This window comes from Callithrix jacchus, chromosome 2 (assembly GCF_049354715.1).
Source record: "Callithrix jacchus isolate 240 chromosome 2, calJac240_pri, whole genome shotgun sequence".
NCBI lineage: Eukaryota > Metazoa > Chordata > Mammalia > Primates > Cebidae > Callithrix > Callithrix jacchus.
This window is the reverse complement of record NC_133503.1, coordinates 115,132,870-115,148,163: the sequence shown is the minus strand read 5'-3', so window position 1 is coordinate 115,148,163 and position 15,294 is coordinate 115,132,870. Positions and strand designations below refer to the sequence as shown.

Below are 15,294 nucleotides of genomic sequence, written 5' to 3'. Positions count from 1 at the left end.
CAGATTAAAATTCACTTCAATTATTAACCTCTGAAGTACAACTTAACTATAGAATATTATCAATTTATATTATCTTAAAAAGTAACATTCTGAAGCTGCTGGTTTAGAAAAGCCACATACATAAATCATATAACCACATATCTTCTGTACAATAAATAATATATGTATGTGTCTGAAAATACTTTTAAAATCACAAATCCAAAGTGACATAGTTTCTTCAAATATGTAGAGCTTAAAAAAATAGATAACTGTGCTTTCAAGTTTTAAAATATGAAATTTAGAAATTATCTCTGATATTGATACAACAAAAAAATAAGACACTGTATTCTGGTTTTATTTCAGAAAGTTCAAGTCTTTACATCATAACTGAAGGAATTGCATGATCAATTAAATATTATCAGCATTATTTTCCGTTAATGTTTTTAAATGCATTCACACACCTGAGAGTTCAGAATTATATAAACCTATCCATTAGAGTCTAGACTCATCAACATTTACATTATGTTTCTTCAACAGAATCTGAGATGAATCACTAGATAAATAAGTTACAAAATCATTTGAATTTTATGATGAGTCAGTTTGCTGAACTCTAGAATTCATAGCAGAAATTAAATCTTTGAATTTGATTTTCAATAAAAGAAAATTGTACACTGTGCTAATCTACTTTGCATATTACTTAAAAAATGGCTATTAAGGCTTTATTGTAAGGGATTATAGTAAGAGATATTCGATTGTGCACCATGCAAGATGCAGAAAATAATGGTTTAAAAATGATGTTTAGGCAATCAAGAGAATAATGGTTTTCCTTTCATTCTGGTCTTTCCAAATTAATTTTTTTTCTTTCAGATTAAAATCAGGTTTAGAGTTAATGAAAAATCGCATCACTAACTTAAAAACTTCAACTTCTTTAGATCCCTTTAGAAAAGGAATAAATATAGTTTAAAAAAAATGTTGCTTCAGAAAAAAGTCTTGATTCATTGCTTCATTCTTACAGCTTTTTCTTTGCTTCCTTACTATAAAATAATCCATTGTTATTGTGAGGACAATCTCTGATTCAGTTCCAATGCTCTTGCATCTCCATGGGTTTTGGCATTGTTTACCAGCACCTGTGGGAAATCACATACAGGAACATTAGTATTTTGTTTATTAACAATATCTGTATTTCGATTCATTGAAGCTGAGTAATCCAAGGGCGGCAGTCTTGAAAAGGCAGCATCAAACTACACCAGGAAAAGTGACTCTGTGCAATCTTTAGTCACTTCTTCAGATATTAATTGTTCAAACAAGGCTAACATCAGAGAGATGCACAATTTATTCGAAGCAGTATAGCTGCCAACATTTTGATTGCTATCTTTTTTGTTTTTTTTTTTTGAGACAGAGTCTTGCTCTGTCATCCAGGCTGGAGGGCAGTCATACAATCTCACTCAGCTCACTACAACCTCCACTTCCTGGGTTCAAGCAATTCTCCCACCTCAGCCTTCCAAATAGTTGGGATTAAGGTGCTCATCACCACACCTGGGTAATTTTTGTATTTTTAGTAGAGATGGGGCCAGGCAGGTCTCAAACTTCTGACCTCAAGTAATCTGCTGGCCTTGGTCTTGGTCTCCCAAAGTGCTGGGATTACAGGCATGAGCCACTGTGCCCAGCCTGATTCCTATCATTATAAAATCAAAGGTTTTGTTTGGTGGCTTTGTTTATAATACTGTCACCTCTAAACTCTTATCCAAAAAGACCACTTTATGCATAGAACTGTTCAAATGAAATTGCTCCCTTTTGAAACCACAGCTCAGGATCTAGGCTCTAGGTTCTAGGCTTTATCAGAACATTTCCATGATTTCACCAATTTCATAAACTAGAAGATTCAATTTCAGCTGATCATTCATACTAAAACATTTTTTGGTTGTTCACTGTCAAGCACTGTGAAGGGTCTGAGATTCTGCTCTATTTGCAAGCTAATAAGTTAGCCTGTCACAGTTCCATAGATACTGCCAAAGACACAGGACTCCTTAGGTTAAAAAGAAGAGTCATCATTACTCAAAGTATTGCAAACAGCATGAGCATCAACATATCTGCCTCTGTTCTTGTCCTCTCAGCCTGTGACGTGGATGGACTGATATAGTTTCTCACATATGTAGTCGGTTGCATTACAAGAAGGGAACCCCAAGCCTAGATGCTTAATCATTTATAATGGACAGGAATGTCTACGCTTTGTTCTGGAGGGAGATACTATCTCTGTCTTCTAAGGATGTTCACTATACAAATATCTTTGAAAAGACAGACTAGAACAAAGAGTAATCAGGCTTCCTACTCACAGAATTTTTAGGAATGCAAGAGATCCATGGTGAACTGTCTCTCAACATTCATAAATGTCTGCCTTTTTGGTTTGCAATATGTTGATTACAATGCCTTTCTCCAGGCACTGTTTTCTTTACTATTTCTTTAATGTTTTATGTTTCACCAAAAGGCAAACAGTATTTCAAAACGTTGTAGTACTGAAAAAGCTTTTCACTGATTTTCATCATGTTTTTAAAATTGTTGGCTAAAGTTATGACAATTTTAACCCAATACATTCGTATATTCTCTACATCATTCAAAATAATTTTGGATACATATATGTTTATATATTTAGATGCCAGAGCCATCCCATAAGAAGTAGAGTAGAAACTGTCACATGTATTTTATAGTAAAGGCAAGAAGAAGGCAAATAATTATTTTAAAGATAGTATGAACATTCTATTAGGAGTCTGTTACCTCTAACTCCATCCTATCTGCCTATTTGCCTCCACTGCAATGGCCACAAAAATACAACTAGCACCTAGAAGACCAAAGATGCTGCTAGATATCCAACATTGCACAGCACAGTACCCACCCTCAACCCACACCCAAGAAAAAACTGCATTCCACAATTTCAGTAGGTTGAGATCCCTGAAGATGAGAAACTGGGTTAAAAAGACTGTAAGAGGTGTATCATATTCTGAGTTCAGGAAATGAGAAATATAGGCAGGCAAAAACAGTATAATTGTGATAGTAATACAAGACCAGTGACAATTCATGCACATATATTCTCTCCTTTGGTTTGCCAGTTGGCCACTTTTACTTGCTTCTTGCTTAAATAAACTTAAAAACTTCAACTTCTTTAGATTCCCTTATTTAAAAAAGAAAAGGAATGAACAGCTACAGTTTTAAACAAATGTTGCTTTGGGAAAAAGTCTTGATTCGTTGCTTCAATCTTACAACTTTTTCTTTACTTCCTTACTATAAAATAATCCAGTGTTTACAAAAAAAAAACTGGATAAAATATTTTATCCATCCATTTATAAAGAAATAGCAAAGGTATATAAATGATATGAAAGACAGTGTAGTCAAGTCATTCCTTTCTGGCCAAAAAAGGGAATGAAAACACAATGACTTTTTACTGGTTTAGGTTGGGTTTAGAAGGTCATGTATTTGTATTGTAATAAACTTCACTAGGTAAGGGCCTTAGATCAGCAGTTTGCAACTTTTTATCAACCTCAGTTCATTAAATGGATAACTTTTAAACTTGTGATGTTCTCACTGGTTCAAAGATAAAGGCCTGCAATTAGACAAGCTCCCTAAAATTCTACCCTTCTCTTTTACTTAAAAAAGCTCATAGAAATGCATTAATGGAGAGAGATATAAAAATATCCTTGAATCTGTTATATTTTACAACTGAAAATAAAAAAGGAAATCTATTTGTTACCTAGGGTTAGCATCCAATTACTTATAACATGCTTCACAACTGATCATGACCCCAAGGTTGTTGGTACTTAAAAGTTTCAGATTTTGGAGCATTTGAGACTTTGGATTTTTAGATTAGGGATGCTCAACCTGTATAGCTTCCCCATATAAAGGCATTTGTACATATACAGGTTAAATTGACATTAAACTATTTTTAAACACAGGTTTTAACAATTCTGTCATTTATGCCAAGGGGCCCCAGCTTTTGATATTCTAATATTGAAAGGAGAATGTCATAACTAACCCTTGGTAAGATACAAACTATATATTTAACCTTCAAACAATGTGCATAAATATTTCTCTATTTTCTTTTGTTTTCTTTTTTTTTTTTTGAGACAGAGTTTCGCTCTTGTTACCCAAGCTGGAGTGCAATGGCGCAATCTTGGCTCACCGCAACCTCCGCCTCCTGGGTTCAGACAATTCTCCTGCCTCAGCCTCCTGAGTAGCTGGGATTACAGGCACGCGCCACCATGCCCAGCTAATTTTTTGTATCTTTAGTAGAGACGGGGTCTCACCACGTTGACCAGGTTGGTCTCGATCTCTTGACCTCGTGATCCACCCGCCTCGGCCTCCCAAAGTGCTGGGATTACAGGCTTGAGCCACCGTGCCCGGCCATATTTCTCTATCTTCAACAGATGCAACAGTAGACCTTGTAGTCTTCTGTTAGCCAAAAAATTATACACTCAGTTTTAAAAAATTCAATCATAAAAGTGAAGTAACTTTGAACAATAACTCTAAAACCCTTAGGTCAAAGATAAAGCACTTTAAATAAAATCAATGCCTTACATCAATAAGCTCATAGTCGTCTTTGGCATATAAGTGTCTCAGTAGGTACCAACGTGCAGTTGATACAATAGATTTGGGATAGCCAGGCTGATATACCACTCTCTCCAAAAGACGTCGTGTCTCTCTGGAAGAAAAGATACTTATATTTAGTCCAAAGCATGCAAATTACCGTATTTCCCATACTAATCTCACACATACATTATCTTTCTTATATTTTTGCAGATGTGATACCTGATTATGATTTTTTAATTCAGATAATAAGTAATAATAACGGTTAATATCTATTAAGTGTTTATCATGCCCTAGGTACTATGCTAAATGTTTATACATATAGTTGTATTTAATGTTCACAACCTTATTAGGTAGGTAGTTATTCCCATATGGCAGAGAAGTAAATCAAGGCTCATTCCAAAGAGAATAGGGAGACAGTCCCTATTTAATAAGCTACTTTGAGTGCTCTACCTCTAATCTTTTTGAAAAATAGGCAGAAACTAAATAAGTCACTAAATAACACAAAGATGATAAAGAGTGGAACAAGAAATATTCAACATTTACACTATAGGCTATGTATATCATATCAGGCTTTTAGTGCACGTTTTCAAGGATGTGTATGATAATGTGAACCCACATAATAGCAAGCTGATTTACAGCTGTGTTCTAATTTTTTCTTTCCTAATTCACTAACATTTATGACTCCAAAACTTCCATACTGCTAAAAATAACATAAACCATAGTATGTTCAGAACTGCTAAATCGAAGAATCTTCTAAGTAGCAATTAGTTTGAAGCAGGAACTAAATAACTTGTTTTGAAGATGCTTTTACAGAGGGATCACGTAGTGAGCACAGTGTTATTTTTCTTAGACTACATCTTTATTTGGGCTAGATTTTTAAAGGTGATACAAATTATGGGAGGTGTTAACAAAGATTACTGGAGTGGGAGGTGAAGGGGGTTTGTACACTCTAAGTTACCAACACTGAGGATGAGTAGAAGTAATTCATTAGGAAGTTTAAATTATAGCCTAAAACATTTCTTAGTAAAATTAGTCACCCACAAAAATGGCCCCAAATAAATAAATATTAATAAATAGTGCTGGAATTGCTAATCAGTCATAGGGTCTTAATCTTCCACCATCCCTATTTTGTGATGTGTCTCTTGCTACATATTTATATGTATTAACCTCCATTTCTACCATACCTATTCTATTCCAACGTGTGCTCCTCAATCACAGTTTTACTTACAAATGCTTTGGATTATATGTAATATACATTAGAACTAGATATTTTCAAAATCTTAAAGTATTCTTGCCTGTATTTTTTACCCATGTGATCTTTAAGTACTTTTCTTCAAATTTAAGTATACTTCAAATATAAATGTTTCCATAGTTTTTTTTATATTTTAATCAGAGCAGCTTTTGGATTTTCTAGATAGGAAACCACATCATTTATAAACAACATGTCTCTGTCTTTTCAATATTTATTACTTTTTTCATAGCTTATTACATTATCAAGAACTTCTGGCAATGCAGCCTTGAATTGGAGTCTTCTGGTTTTATTTGATTCTAGAACCCATATCACACAGTTGGCACCTCTTAACACAGTGAAGAACAAGAAAACTCCAAGGCCTTCTTCACAGGAAATGCTATCATGGCAAACCCCTGATATCCTATAAATACGTATCAAATTGCCTTTTTAAACAAATATAAAACTTTTTTTTCTCCCTTATTGGATTTCTGGAACCAGTCCTTCCAAAATAGATAAAAATATAGAAATACCCCCAAAGTTTGTTAAATTAGTCTGTTATAAAACTTTAAAGTTTATAGTCTTTCCTTGATTGTTTCCTAGAAGGATTTAAAGTGAAGAAGCATTTACAAAAAAAAGATGAAGATTCTTCATACCTTGCCCCCATTTTGCGGTTGAATTGTAACAAAGCTTGTACAAGAATAGCCAGTGGACAAAAGCAAAGTTTCAAGGCCTCAGTTGTAGCTTCTTGAACCAAAGATGGCCAGTGATCATTGGAAATGTTAGCCTATAAAAATATAAGACATATATTAACTCAAAGATATGGCATATTTACTTTAAAAGCATGCAATTCAGTTCTCATTATTGAGTACTTCTTTGTGCAAGTCACCATATAAATAATAGAAGGAGTATAATTACTACAAAATGATTTAAGATCTCATCCCTGCCCTTAAGGAGCTACAAAATGGGGTAGACTTGGATAAAGGAAGTTTTCAAACAGGAGGTATCATTTAAAAAACACTAACATATTTGTTCAAAGAAAATGCACTATTATACTAAAAAGGTGAATAAAATCTATCAATCTTGGTCTACCAAATATACAAAACTAAATTTAACATAATTGATTCTTTAACGTAGTGATAAATATAAAGCTCTACATTTCAAAAATTAACTAAGGAGAAAGGAAAGGCTGAAATAAAGTATTATAATAAATTCCCAATATAAAAAAGTACAAAACAGAGATAAAGGTGTTAAATCAAAATAATCAATACTAAAAACCTTTTAAATTTTTTACTTTATGGCAAAGATGTTAATGTATCGCTATCTTGGGTTACAAGCTTTATTCTCCTGTTAGGTACTGACTCAGAAATAACAAAGGTAAGTATTTCTGAAGAAACAGTAACAAACTAAAGTGATGAATACTTTAGTGAATTACGTAAAGAGAAAAAAATGCATTAAAAAGTTTCATTTAAAGAAAAATCTCCAATTTTGACCAAGAATTCATAACCACAAGTATCCAGAATACATTTTAATAAAGTCAATATAATGAGCCTATATATATGGTCTATTTCAAACACTAAATTATATAACAAAAATTAGAGCAATTATCTCTGAGTGCAGAGTTATCTATTGTGAAAATAGATAACAGAGGTTATGATGTATCTTCTATAAATAGTGAGACCTTGGGTATATCTGACAAAGAAAGTAAGGCAAGGCACATTCTAATACAATTATTCTTAATATATTTTTAAAACCAGTAACATAAAACTATCACTGCTTTTAATAATGTACTCTCTAAATTCTATGAAATCATATAAAACACTCTGTAAAGTTAGACCAAGGATGATTTTATAAGCAAAAAGTTACTATATATAAATGGCATGCTGAAAAAAGTGATTAGAATGCATTTCTATTTTCTTCTACTACCTCTTTAACACTTATTTGAGGGATACTTTTTCTCTGTCCCTGGATGTAAATTACATTAGGCCCTGTGAGTCTTATGCACATTTTTCTTACATTTATTCACAAATACAGTCTCAATTAGAATGTCCTTTTTTTCAACACTTCAGTCTTCACTGAAAGTAATATTTGTACATACTTCCCTGCCCCCACCCCCCTCCCAATTACCTCAGCTCCCAGGCTAGGTTATGGTTATAGACAGTTGCAGGTGGCTGGTTCCTCTTCCCCAGTACTCCCACCTCCCATTGCTAATTGTAGCTTCAGGCCTCTATTAAAATACTAGAAGTTTGCATTTAACTGGTGCCATTGTAAGGTGGTGCCAAGCTCTCCAGGGCTGACATACATTTAAAGCTCTTTTTCTCAACTGACTTTAGCAGAGACTCCCAACCTCATGCGTAGTCTCTCATCTGCAGCCCCAGCAACATAGCTATGGAGCTCAGTGCAAAATAAAGTGTAGGGCCCTTTGTTTACAAATTATCAAGAATTTCAAGATAGCAACTACAGAGCATAATATCAAGTATGACACCCTGTGTAACTGCAGAGGATGCATGCCTATGAAGCCAGCCCTGATCATCTGTAGTTCCACTAATTTAGCAAATGTATTCCATTCTTCTCACTCTCTCCACATTCTCTAGCAATGTAGAAACTTCCAGACCCTTCCAGATTCCCACTTGACAATTTTTGTTTTTCTTACAATTGCTTTTGGAGACTTAGCCAAAAATTCTTTGCCACGGCCAGTGTCAAAAAAGGTATTTTTAGAATTTCTTTTAGAATTTTAATAGTTTGAGGTCTTGCATTTATATCTTTAATCCATCTTGAGTTAGTCTGTATATATGCTGAAAGGTAAGGGTCTAATTTCATTCTTCTGCATATGACTAGCCAGTTGGCCCAGTACAATTTATTGAATAGGGAAGTCCTTTCTCCATTGCTTACTTTTGTCAGCCTTGTCAAAGATCAGATGGTTACAGGTGTACAGCTTTATTTCTGAGTTTTCTACTCTATTCCATTAGTCAATGTGTCTGTTTTTGTGCTAGTACCAATGAATTCCCTCTGCATTTGCTTGCCCTTCACTTATTTAGTTTAATTCGGTGGGATATGAAATTCTTGGTCAGAATTTCTTTTCATTAAGGATGCTTTGGAACAAGAAAAAAAAAGAAAGAAAAAAGGATGCTGAAAATAGGCACCAAACTCTTCTGCTTCTGGCTTGTAACATTTCTGCAGAGAGGTCTGCTGCTAGCCTGATTGGATTCTCTGTATGTGATTTGACCTTTCTCTAGCTGCCTTTAAGACTTCTTTTGCATTATCTTGGTAAATCTGATGACTGTGTGCCTTGGGGATGATCATCTTGTATAGTACATAGCTGGGGTTTTCTGTATTTCTTAGATTTGTATGTCAACCTCTTTAGCAAATTTAGGAAAATTTTTGTGGACTAATATACATTTCCAAGTTGCTTATCCTCTCTCAGGAATGCCAATGAGCCAATTAAGCCTCCTTTGTTTATAAATGACCCAATCTCAGGTATTTCTTTACAGCAGTGCAACAGACTAATACAGTTGGTGTTCCTTTAACTGTGGTATAAGTTGAGTATAGTCAGTTGGCTTCATTTCTTGATGCTTCCAAAGAGCCAGAGCTCTGTACAGGATCTTTACATGTAGGTAAATTCTTGCACTTGGTTTCAGGTGTATATATTAGCAAGATAATTTTTGGTGTTTTAGTTTGGGCTGCAATCCAGTAGAAAGTGCATAAGAGTAATGATAGGTACCTAGGCTAACACTTAGCTACATGGCTCTTTTATACTTCTTCATATTTGCAGGCATGTTCTTCAGTGGTGATGGCGGGGACAGGGTAGAAATGACCCCCTCATTAGGTCTGCTCTGGGGCCCAGGGGAAGCCCCCTCTGATCATTCCCGCCATGCCCACATTGCTTTTCTTAGCTGATTTGCATTGCAGGGTCCCCTTGTGCAGAGGCTATGACAGGGAGATATGCCAAAACCTCTCTGGACTGGCCTTGTAAGGGAGGCATGCCCCATTCTTGCTCTTGCCCAGCAACCCATATATCTCACCCTTCTCAGTTCTTGAGGATAGGGGCTCCTCCCCAACTCAAGTGCCAGCCATAGATCTCAGCTCCATACTCCCAAGCTGTATGCTGCAGCCCTGGGAACAATGGAATATCCCATGGCTCAGGGTTGAGTTCAGGTTGTACTGGAGGATCCTGTATGCTACTGCAATCTATCTTGATCTGATAACTCACTTTGGAATCTAGTATGTTAGCCAACCTGTCAGTTTTATATCCAGATCACATATTATCATATATACAGTAGTCTTCTATAAAAGTCTTATTTTAATATATCCATCTTCCCCATATTGCCAGCTGTTTACCATAGAAATATGGTATCCCCTTTATAATTATTGGATGTCAAATGTTTTTTCAAGAACAAATTGGATTGATAGTGCTTTAAGGTTTACAAAGGCACTTGTGAACATTATGTCATTATTCAAACAATGCCACAAGAAGGCAAAGTAGGTATTCTGATCTCCACTATTACAGAAAAAGAAAAGAGATTTAATCAGTTTAACTGGCTGAAGGTTTCACAGGTAGTTAATGGTAGAACCAGAACATAGGCTCTCAGAGAAAATACTTTTGTAGTGTTGTACTGGTACAGGTGGGGCAGGTGGGGGGGCAGGTATACATGGGTATTACTGAACTGTAAGCTAATTTCTTCATCTGTCAAATAAGGTTATTGTGACCATTAAATAAGTTAATAAGTGTAAAGCACTTATAATAGTACCTAGCACAGACCAAGTGCTATAGTTTGCTATTATTACAACTATTATTAATTTGTTCTATTCATGGTCAGATTTAATTTCCTAGCATTAATAAAAATCACCAAATAATATTGAAAAGTAACAAATAATAAGTTAGGGTAAAAGAGTGTCTATTTCTCCAGTTCACAAATTGAAAGGCACGTAATAGGTACTATGGGTGGCTTCTATGGCTCACCAGTTATCAAGGTCATAAAGATCTTTGTTATACGTAAATATGGGGCAAACAAAACAAAATAGTGAACTACAATTAGCTGGCCACATTATTATTTACCCATTCATTCACAACCATTTTATAGAGAACCTCCTATGCCCAAAGGCAGACTGACAGAGCAAGGAAGCAAGGATGAACAGAAATAAACTGACATAAAGCTCTTAAACGTGCTCTACAGCCATGGCACCAAAGCCAAAAAAAAAAAAAAAAAGTCCCAATTCTTATATTTCATTGTCAAAATGCCAAAAATGAATAACTAACATTCTCATAGGTTACTATGGTAAAAACATAGGGTACTTTAGGGCTCTCTAGGATAATTTCTTCTAACCCTATAAAACCAAAAGAATGACAGTTTAACTTTTAATTACAAAATAATAAGCATATGATGAAAAATCCAAACACTATCAAAAGATATAAAATAAAAAATTCTCTTTTACCATCCTTTAAAACCCCCAGTCGCCTTCTGCAAATAACTGCCATTATATATCTTATATATCTTTCCATATAATTATATCTTTGTGCTTTTAAGCATATGCACATACAAACACACATAGTATATTTAGAGATATACATCCTTAAAAATTTATACCACATATATGAACACTCCATTAGAATTATATCACATATCTTGTTCTGCAGTTTGCCCTCACTCCCACTTAAACATTTATCTTGACAAATTTTCTCTATCAGCATGTAAGACTTTCAGATTGATATACATAAATTGGTATCAGAAAATAGGTTGTCAAGTCATATTTTATTAGAAATCTGTTAGAGCATGTTGAATTGAAACGAGAATGACTGAAATGTTTACCATTAAACATTTTTGTCACAGTTGAGTAGCTAAATTTAATTCTCATACAATTTGTTTCACAAAGAAACAAAAATGTATATCTTACTATAATTCAACTTTTAAAACTGTAATCTTTTTTCCCCAAACATTGACAATGTTCTGCTGTAGTCTATAGATTTATGTTATTCTATGTCCATCAAGAACCCAAAATACAAAGTGTATCAAGAAGCCACACTAGAAGACAATGAAACAGCAGAAACTCAACAGAATATTACTATGTAAAAAGCCTTTATGTCAAAGAAAGATAAAAAATCAATTTTTCGTGATTGTAATTATAACATGATCTCACCATACAGACTTTTAATGCAAGCAGTGCTAGTCTCAACAGACTTGAGAGCTTCCCACTCCAACTGCCCTGTTGGGATGCCACTTGTAGACTCTTTCTGTAACACATCTCTGCAGCACTCATCATTCCTTGGGACTGATACACATGTGCCAGCCACTAAGAAACAAAAAGGGGAGAAGTAGGCAAAGGACTTCAGTTTACTATGCAGTCTGTTATCCCCACTTCCAACAAACACAATAAACTTTGAAGGAGCAAAGATTTTTTATTTAGTTATTGGTAAGTGCTGTGCCCAAAAAACAATTACAGGTCAAAAAAGGGTTGTCATATTGCCAATTCCTTTAGCAACAGTTGACTATTAGCAAATCGACTCCATTAATATGTAAAAATAGTAATATATAATGATCAAGTAGGGCTTATTCTAAGAAAGCAAAGTTGGCTTAATATTTGAAAATCAATATAATCCACCATATTAACAGAACAAAGAAAAAGATTTTCATATGCCATAAAAAAAGACTTAATAAAATTCAAGATTCATTATTTTTTAAGAAAAACTTCTCTTAGCATATTCAGAGTAGAATCTTCTTAATCTGAAAAAGATATTGATAAAGACCTATAGAAAACCCCATACTTAGTAACAAAACAGTCTGTGCTTTCCACCTGAGGTAAGAATAAGGCAAGAATGTTTACTTATCACCACTTTTAACTTGTATTAAAGGTTCCAGACAGTACAATAAAGCAAAACAATCAACAAAAAACCTTAATATGTAAATACTGGGAAGAAAAAGGTAAGAGTGCCATAACTTTCTAGGTACAAAATTCAAAACCAGTTAAAAGAATAAGTGAATTTCGCAAGGTGTTGAAAAGTCAACATATAAAAATCAACTGAATTTTTAAATGTTTGGAGATAATTTAAACACACATGTACACACAGAGAATGGAACAACAACAAAAATACTGAATACCTAGAAATAAATTTAACACTAAAGTATAAAAGACCTCTAGGTTGAAAAGTGTAAAACACTGCTGTGAAAAACTTAAAACTAATTAAATAGAAGAATATGCTACATTTGTGAACAGAAAATATTCAGTAGAGTATTACTTTGTCAATTGTCCCCAAATTAAACTGTAGATTCCAAACAATCTCAATTGAGATCCCAGCAGAGCTTTCTTGGGTAGGAATTAAAAATTTACAGTAGCTTATTTAACTTTGGTTTCAGTTATCTGTGGTACAATACAATAAAATACTCCGAGAGAAAGAGGGAGACCACATTCATATAACTTTTATTATAGTACACTGTTATAACTGTTTTATTATTGTTGTTGTTAATCTCTTACTGTGCCTAATTTATAAATTAAACTATCATAGGTATGTATGTATAGGAAAAAAACATTTGTGTGTGTGTGTGTGTGTGTGTGTTTGGGTACGGTTCATCACTATTTGCAGTTTCAGGCATCTATAGGGGTGTTGGGACATCTTCCCTGAAGATAAGGTGGGACTACTGTATTTGGAAATGCAAAAGACCTAAGACAAACTTGAAGGAAAACAAAAAGTTGGAGGTTTTAATATTAACCACATATCAAGACTAACTATAAAGCTATACTCAAGAATAAGAAAACAAACAAAAGAATAAACAAATAGACCAATGGAAAATAATAAGAAGGCCTGAACAACCCATACATACACAGCTGATTTACGATAAAGGCATCACCATAATTCCATGGGGACCAAATGATCTTTTCAAAGATTGGTACTATGTTAATTATGGATAAAAATAAACCTCAACTTCTGCAATATTCGCAAAGATTAACCCAGGATAAATTATAGACCTAAACATGAAAAGTAAAACAATAAAATTTCTAGAACAAAACATAAAAAAAAAAAACTTCATGAACCTAGAGTAAGCAAAAAGTCCTTAAATAGAATATCCCAATAAAGCATTAACCATAATCAGACTTCATTAGCATTAAAATCAAAAAATAACATTAATAAAGGCAGCCATAGATCTAAGAAAATATTTGCAAAATAAATATCCAAAAACGTGATTGGATTCAGGAAATACAATAAATTCCAATAATTCAATAAGTAAAAAAATGAAGAGCCCATTAAGAATTATGCAAAGCACTTTACACAGAGGATATCCAAAGGTTCAATAAGCATATAAAAAGTTGTTTGATGTCATTAGATATCAAGTAAACACAAGTTAAAACTACCACAAGATATTATTACCTACATATTCACCAAAATAGGGGGAAAAAACAGCAATCTAGCAACATCAGCACTTGGAATGCTCATGCACTGCTGGTACAAGTGTAAACTGGTATAACCATTTTAGATAACTCTTTGGCAGGATCTATTAAAGTAACCATACATACATGCTATGTCCCACCAAAAAGCATGTCCAAGGTTGGTCACAGCAGCATTATCCATACTAGCCACAATTTGGAAATGCCCAAATGCCCATAAATAGTACAATAAATAAATATTATAGTATGTTCATAAAATGAAATGAAAAAAACTATGGCTACATGAAACCACCAAAGGAATCTCACAGACATCCTGTTGAGTGAAAGCAACCAGATACAAAAGAGTAAACCACTGATATGAAGTTCAAAAACAGGAAAAACTAAATAGAAGTCAGAACAGAGGTTTTCCTTGTTTTGGGGTTGGGGGAGTGGAGCAAGGAGATCAACTGACAGTGGCCTGGGGGAGGGAGTTGGGTTGCTAGAACTGTTCTGTATCTTGATATGGGAGGTGTTAAACAGGCATATTTAATGAGTAGTACTTTTAAGATTTGTATACTTTATTCCTTGTGAATTATATAACACACACACACACAAGCGCGTGCATGCGCAATATCTTAAGACTACTTACTGATATGATTTGGCTGTGTCCCACCCAAATCTCATCTTGAATTCCCATGTGTTATAGGAGGAACCCAGTAGAAAGTAACTGAATCATGGGGGGTAGGTCTTTCCTGAGCTGTTTTTGTGATAGCGAATAAGTCTTACAAGATCTGATGCTTTTAAAAAGGGGGGTTTCCCTGCACAAGATCTCTTCTCTTGTCTGCTGCCATGTGAGACATGACTTCCACCTTCTACCATAATTATGAAGCCTCCCCAGCCATTAAAGAGTCCATTAAAACTCTTTTTTCTCTAAAGTGCCCAGTCTCAGGTATGTCTCTATCAGCAGTGTGAAAATGGACTAATACCCTTAAATTTTTCCTTTTTAGTTTGACAATTTATTTCTCCCTTTCATAACGAATATTAAATCATCAACATGAATTAAGTACTAAGGTCAACTAGATATTCTAAGGTCAACTAGATGTTTACCTTAAATCCTAAATCCCATATGGAAAACTTACTCTAAGAAAGGAGAA

General features: G+C 34.2%; 1 protein-coding gene across 4 annotated transcripts in view; it reads right to left on the bottom strand.

Moving 5' to 3' along the window:
• Positions 1–313: 313 nt before the first annotated feature.
• The window catches only part of SKIC3 (SKI3 subunit of superkiller complex), a 105,601-nt gene continuing 90,620 nt past the window's right edge, over positions 314–15,294 (bottom strand). For all 4 annotated transcript variants that reach the window (XR_013532223.1, XR_013532225.1, XR_013532224.1 and 1 more), the window contains 4 exons: positions 11,921–12,073; positions 6,442–6,572; positions 4,546–4,669; positions 314–1,106 (listed from right to left, as the gene is read on the bottom strand). Coding sequence is in view for 1 of the 4 variants with exons in the window: in XM_035291194.3 (XP_035147085.3) it covers positions 1,032–1,106; positions 4,546–4,669; positions 6,442–6,572; positions 11,921–12,073 (483 nt within the window). In the remaining 3 variants the exon portion in view is untranslated. The remainder of the gene's footprint in view (positions 1,107–4,545; positions 4,670–6,441; positions 6,573–11,920; positions 12,074–15,294) is intronic.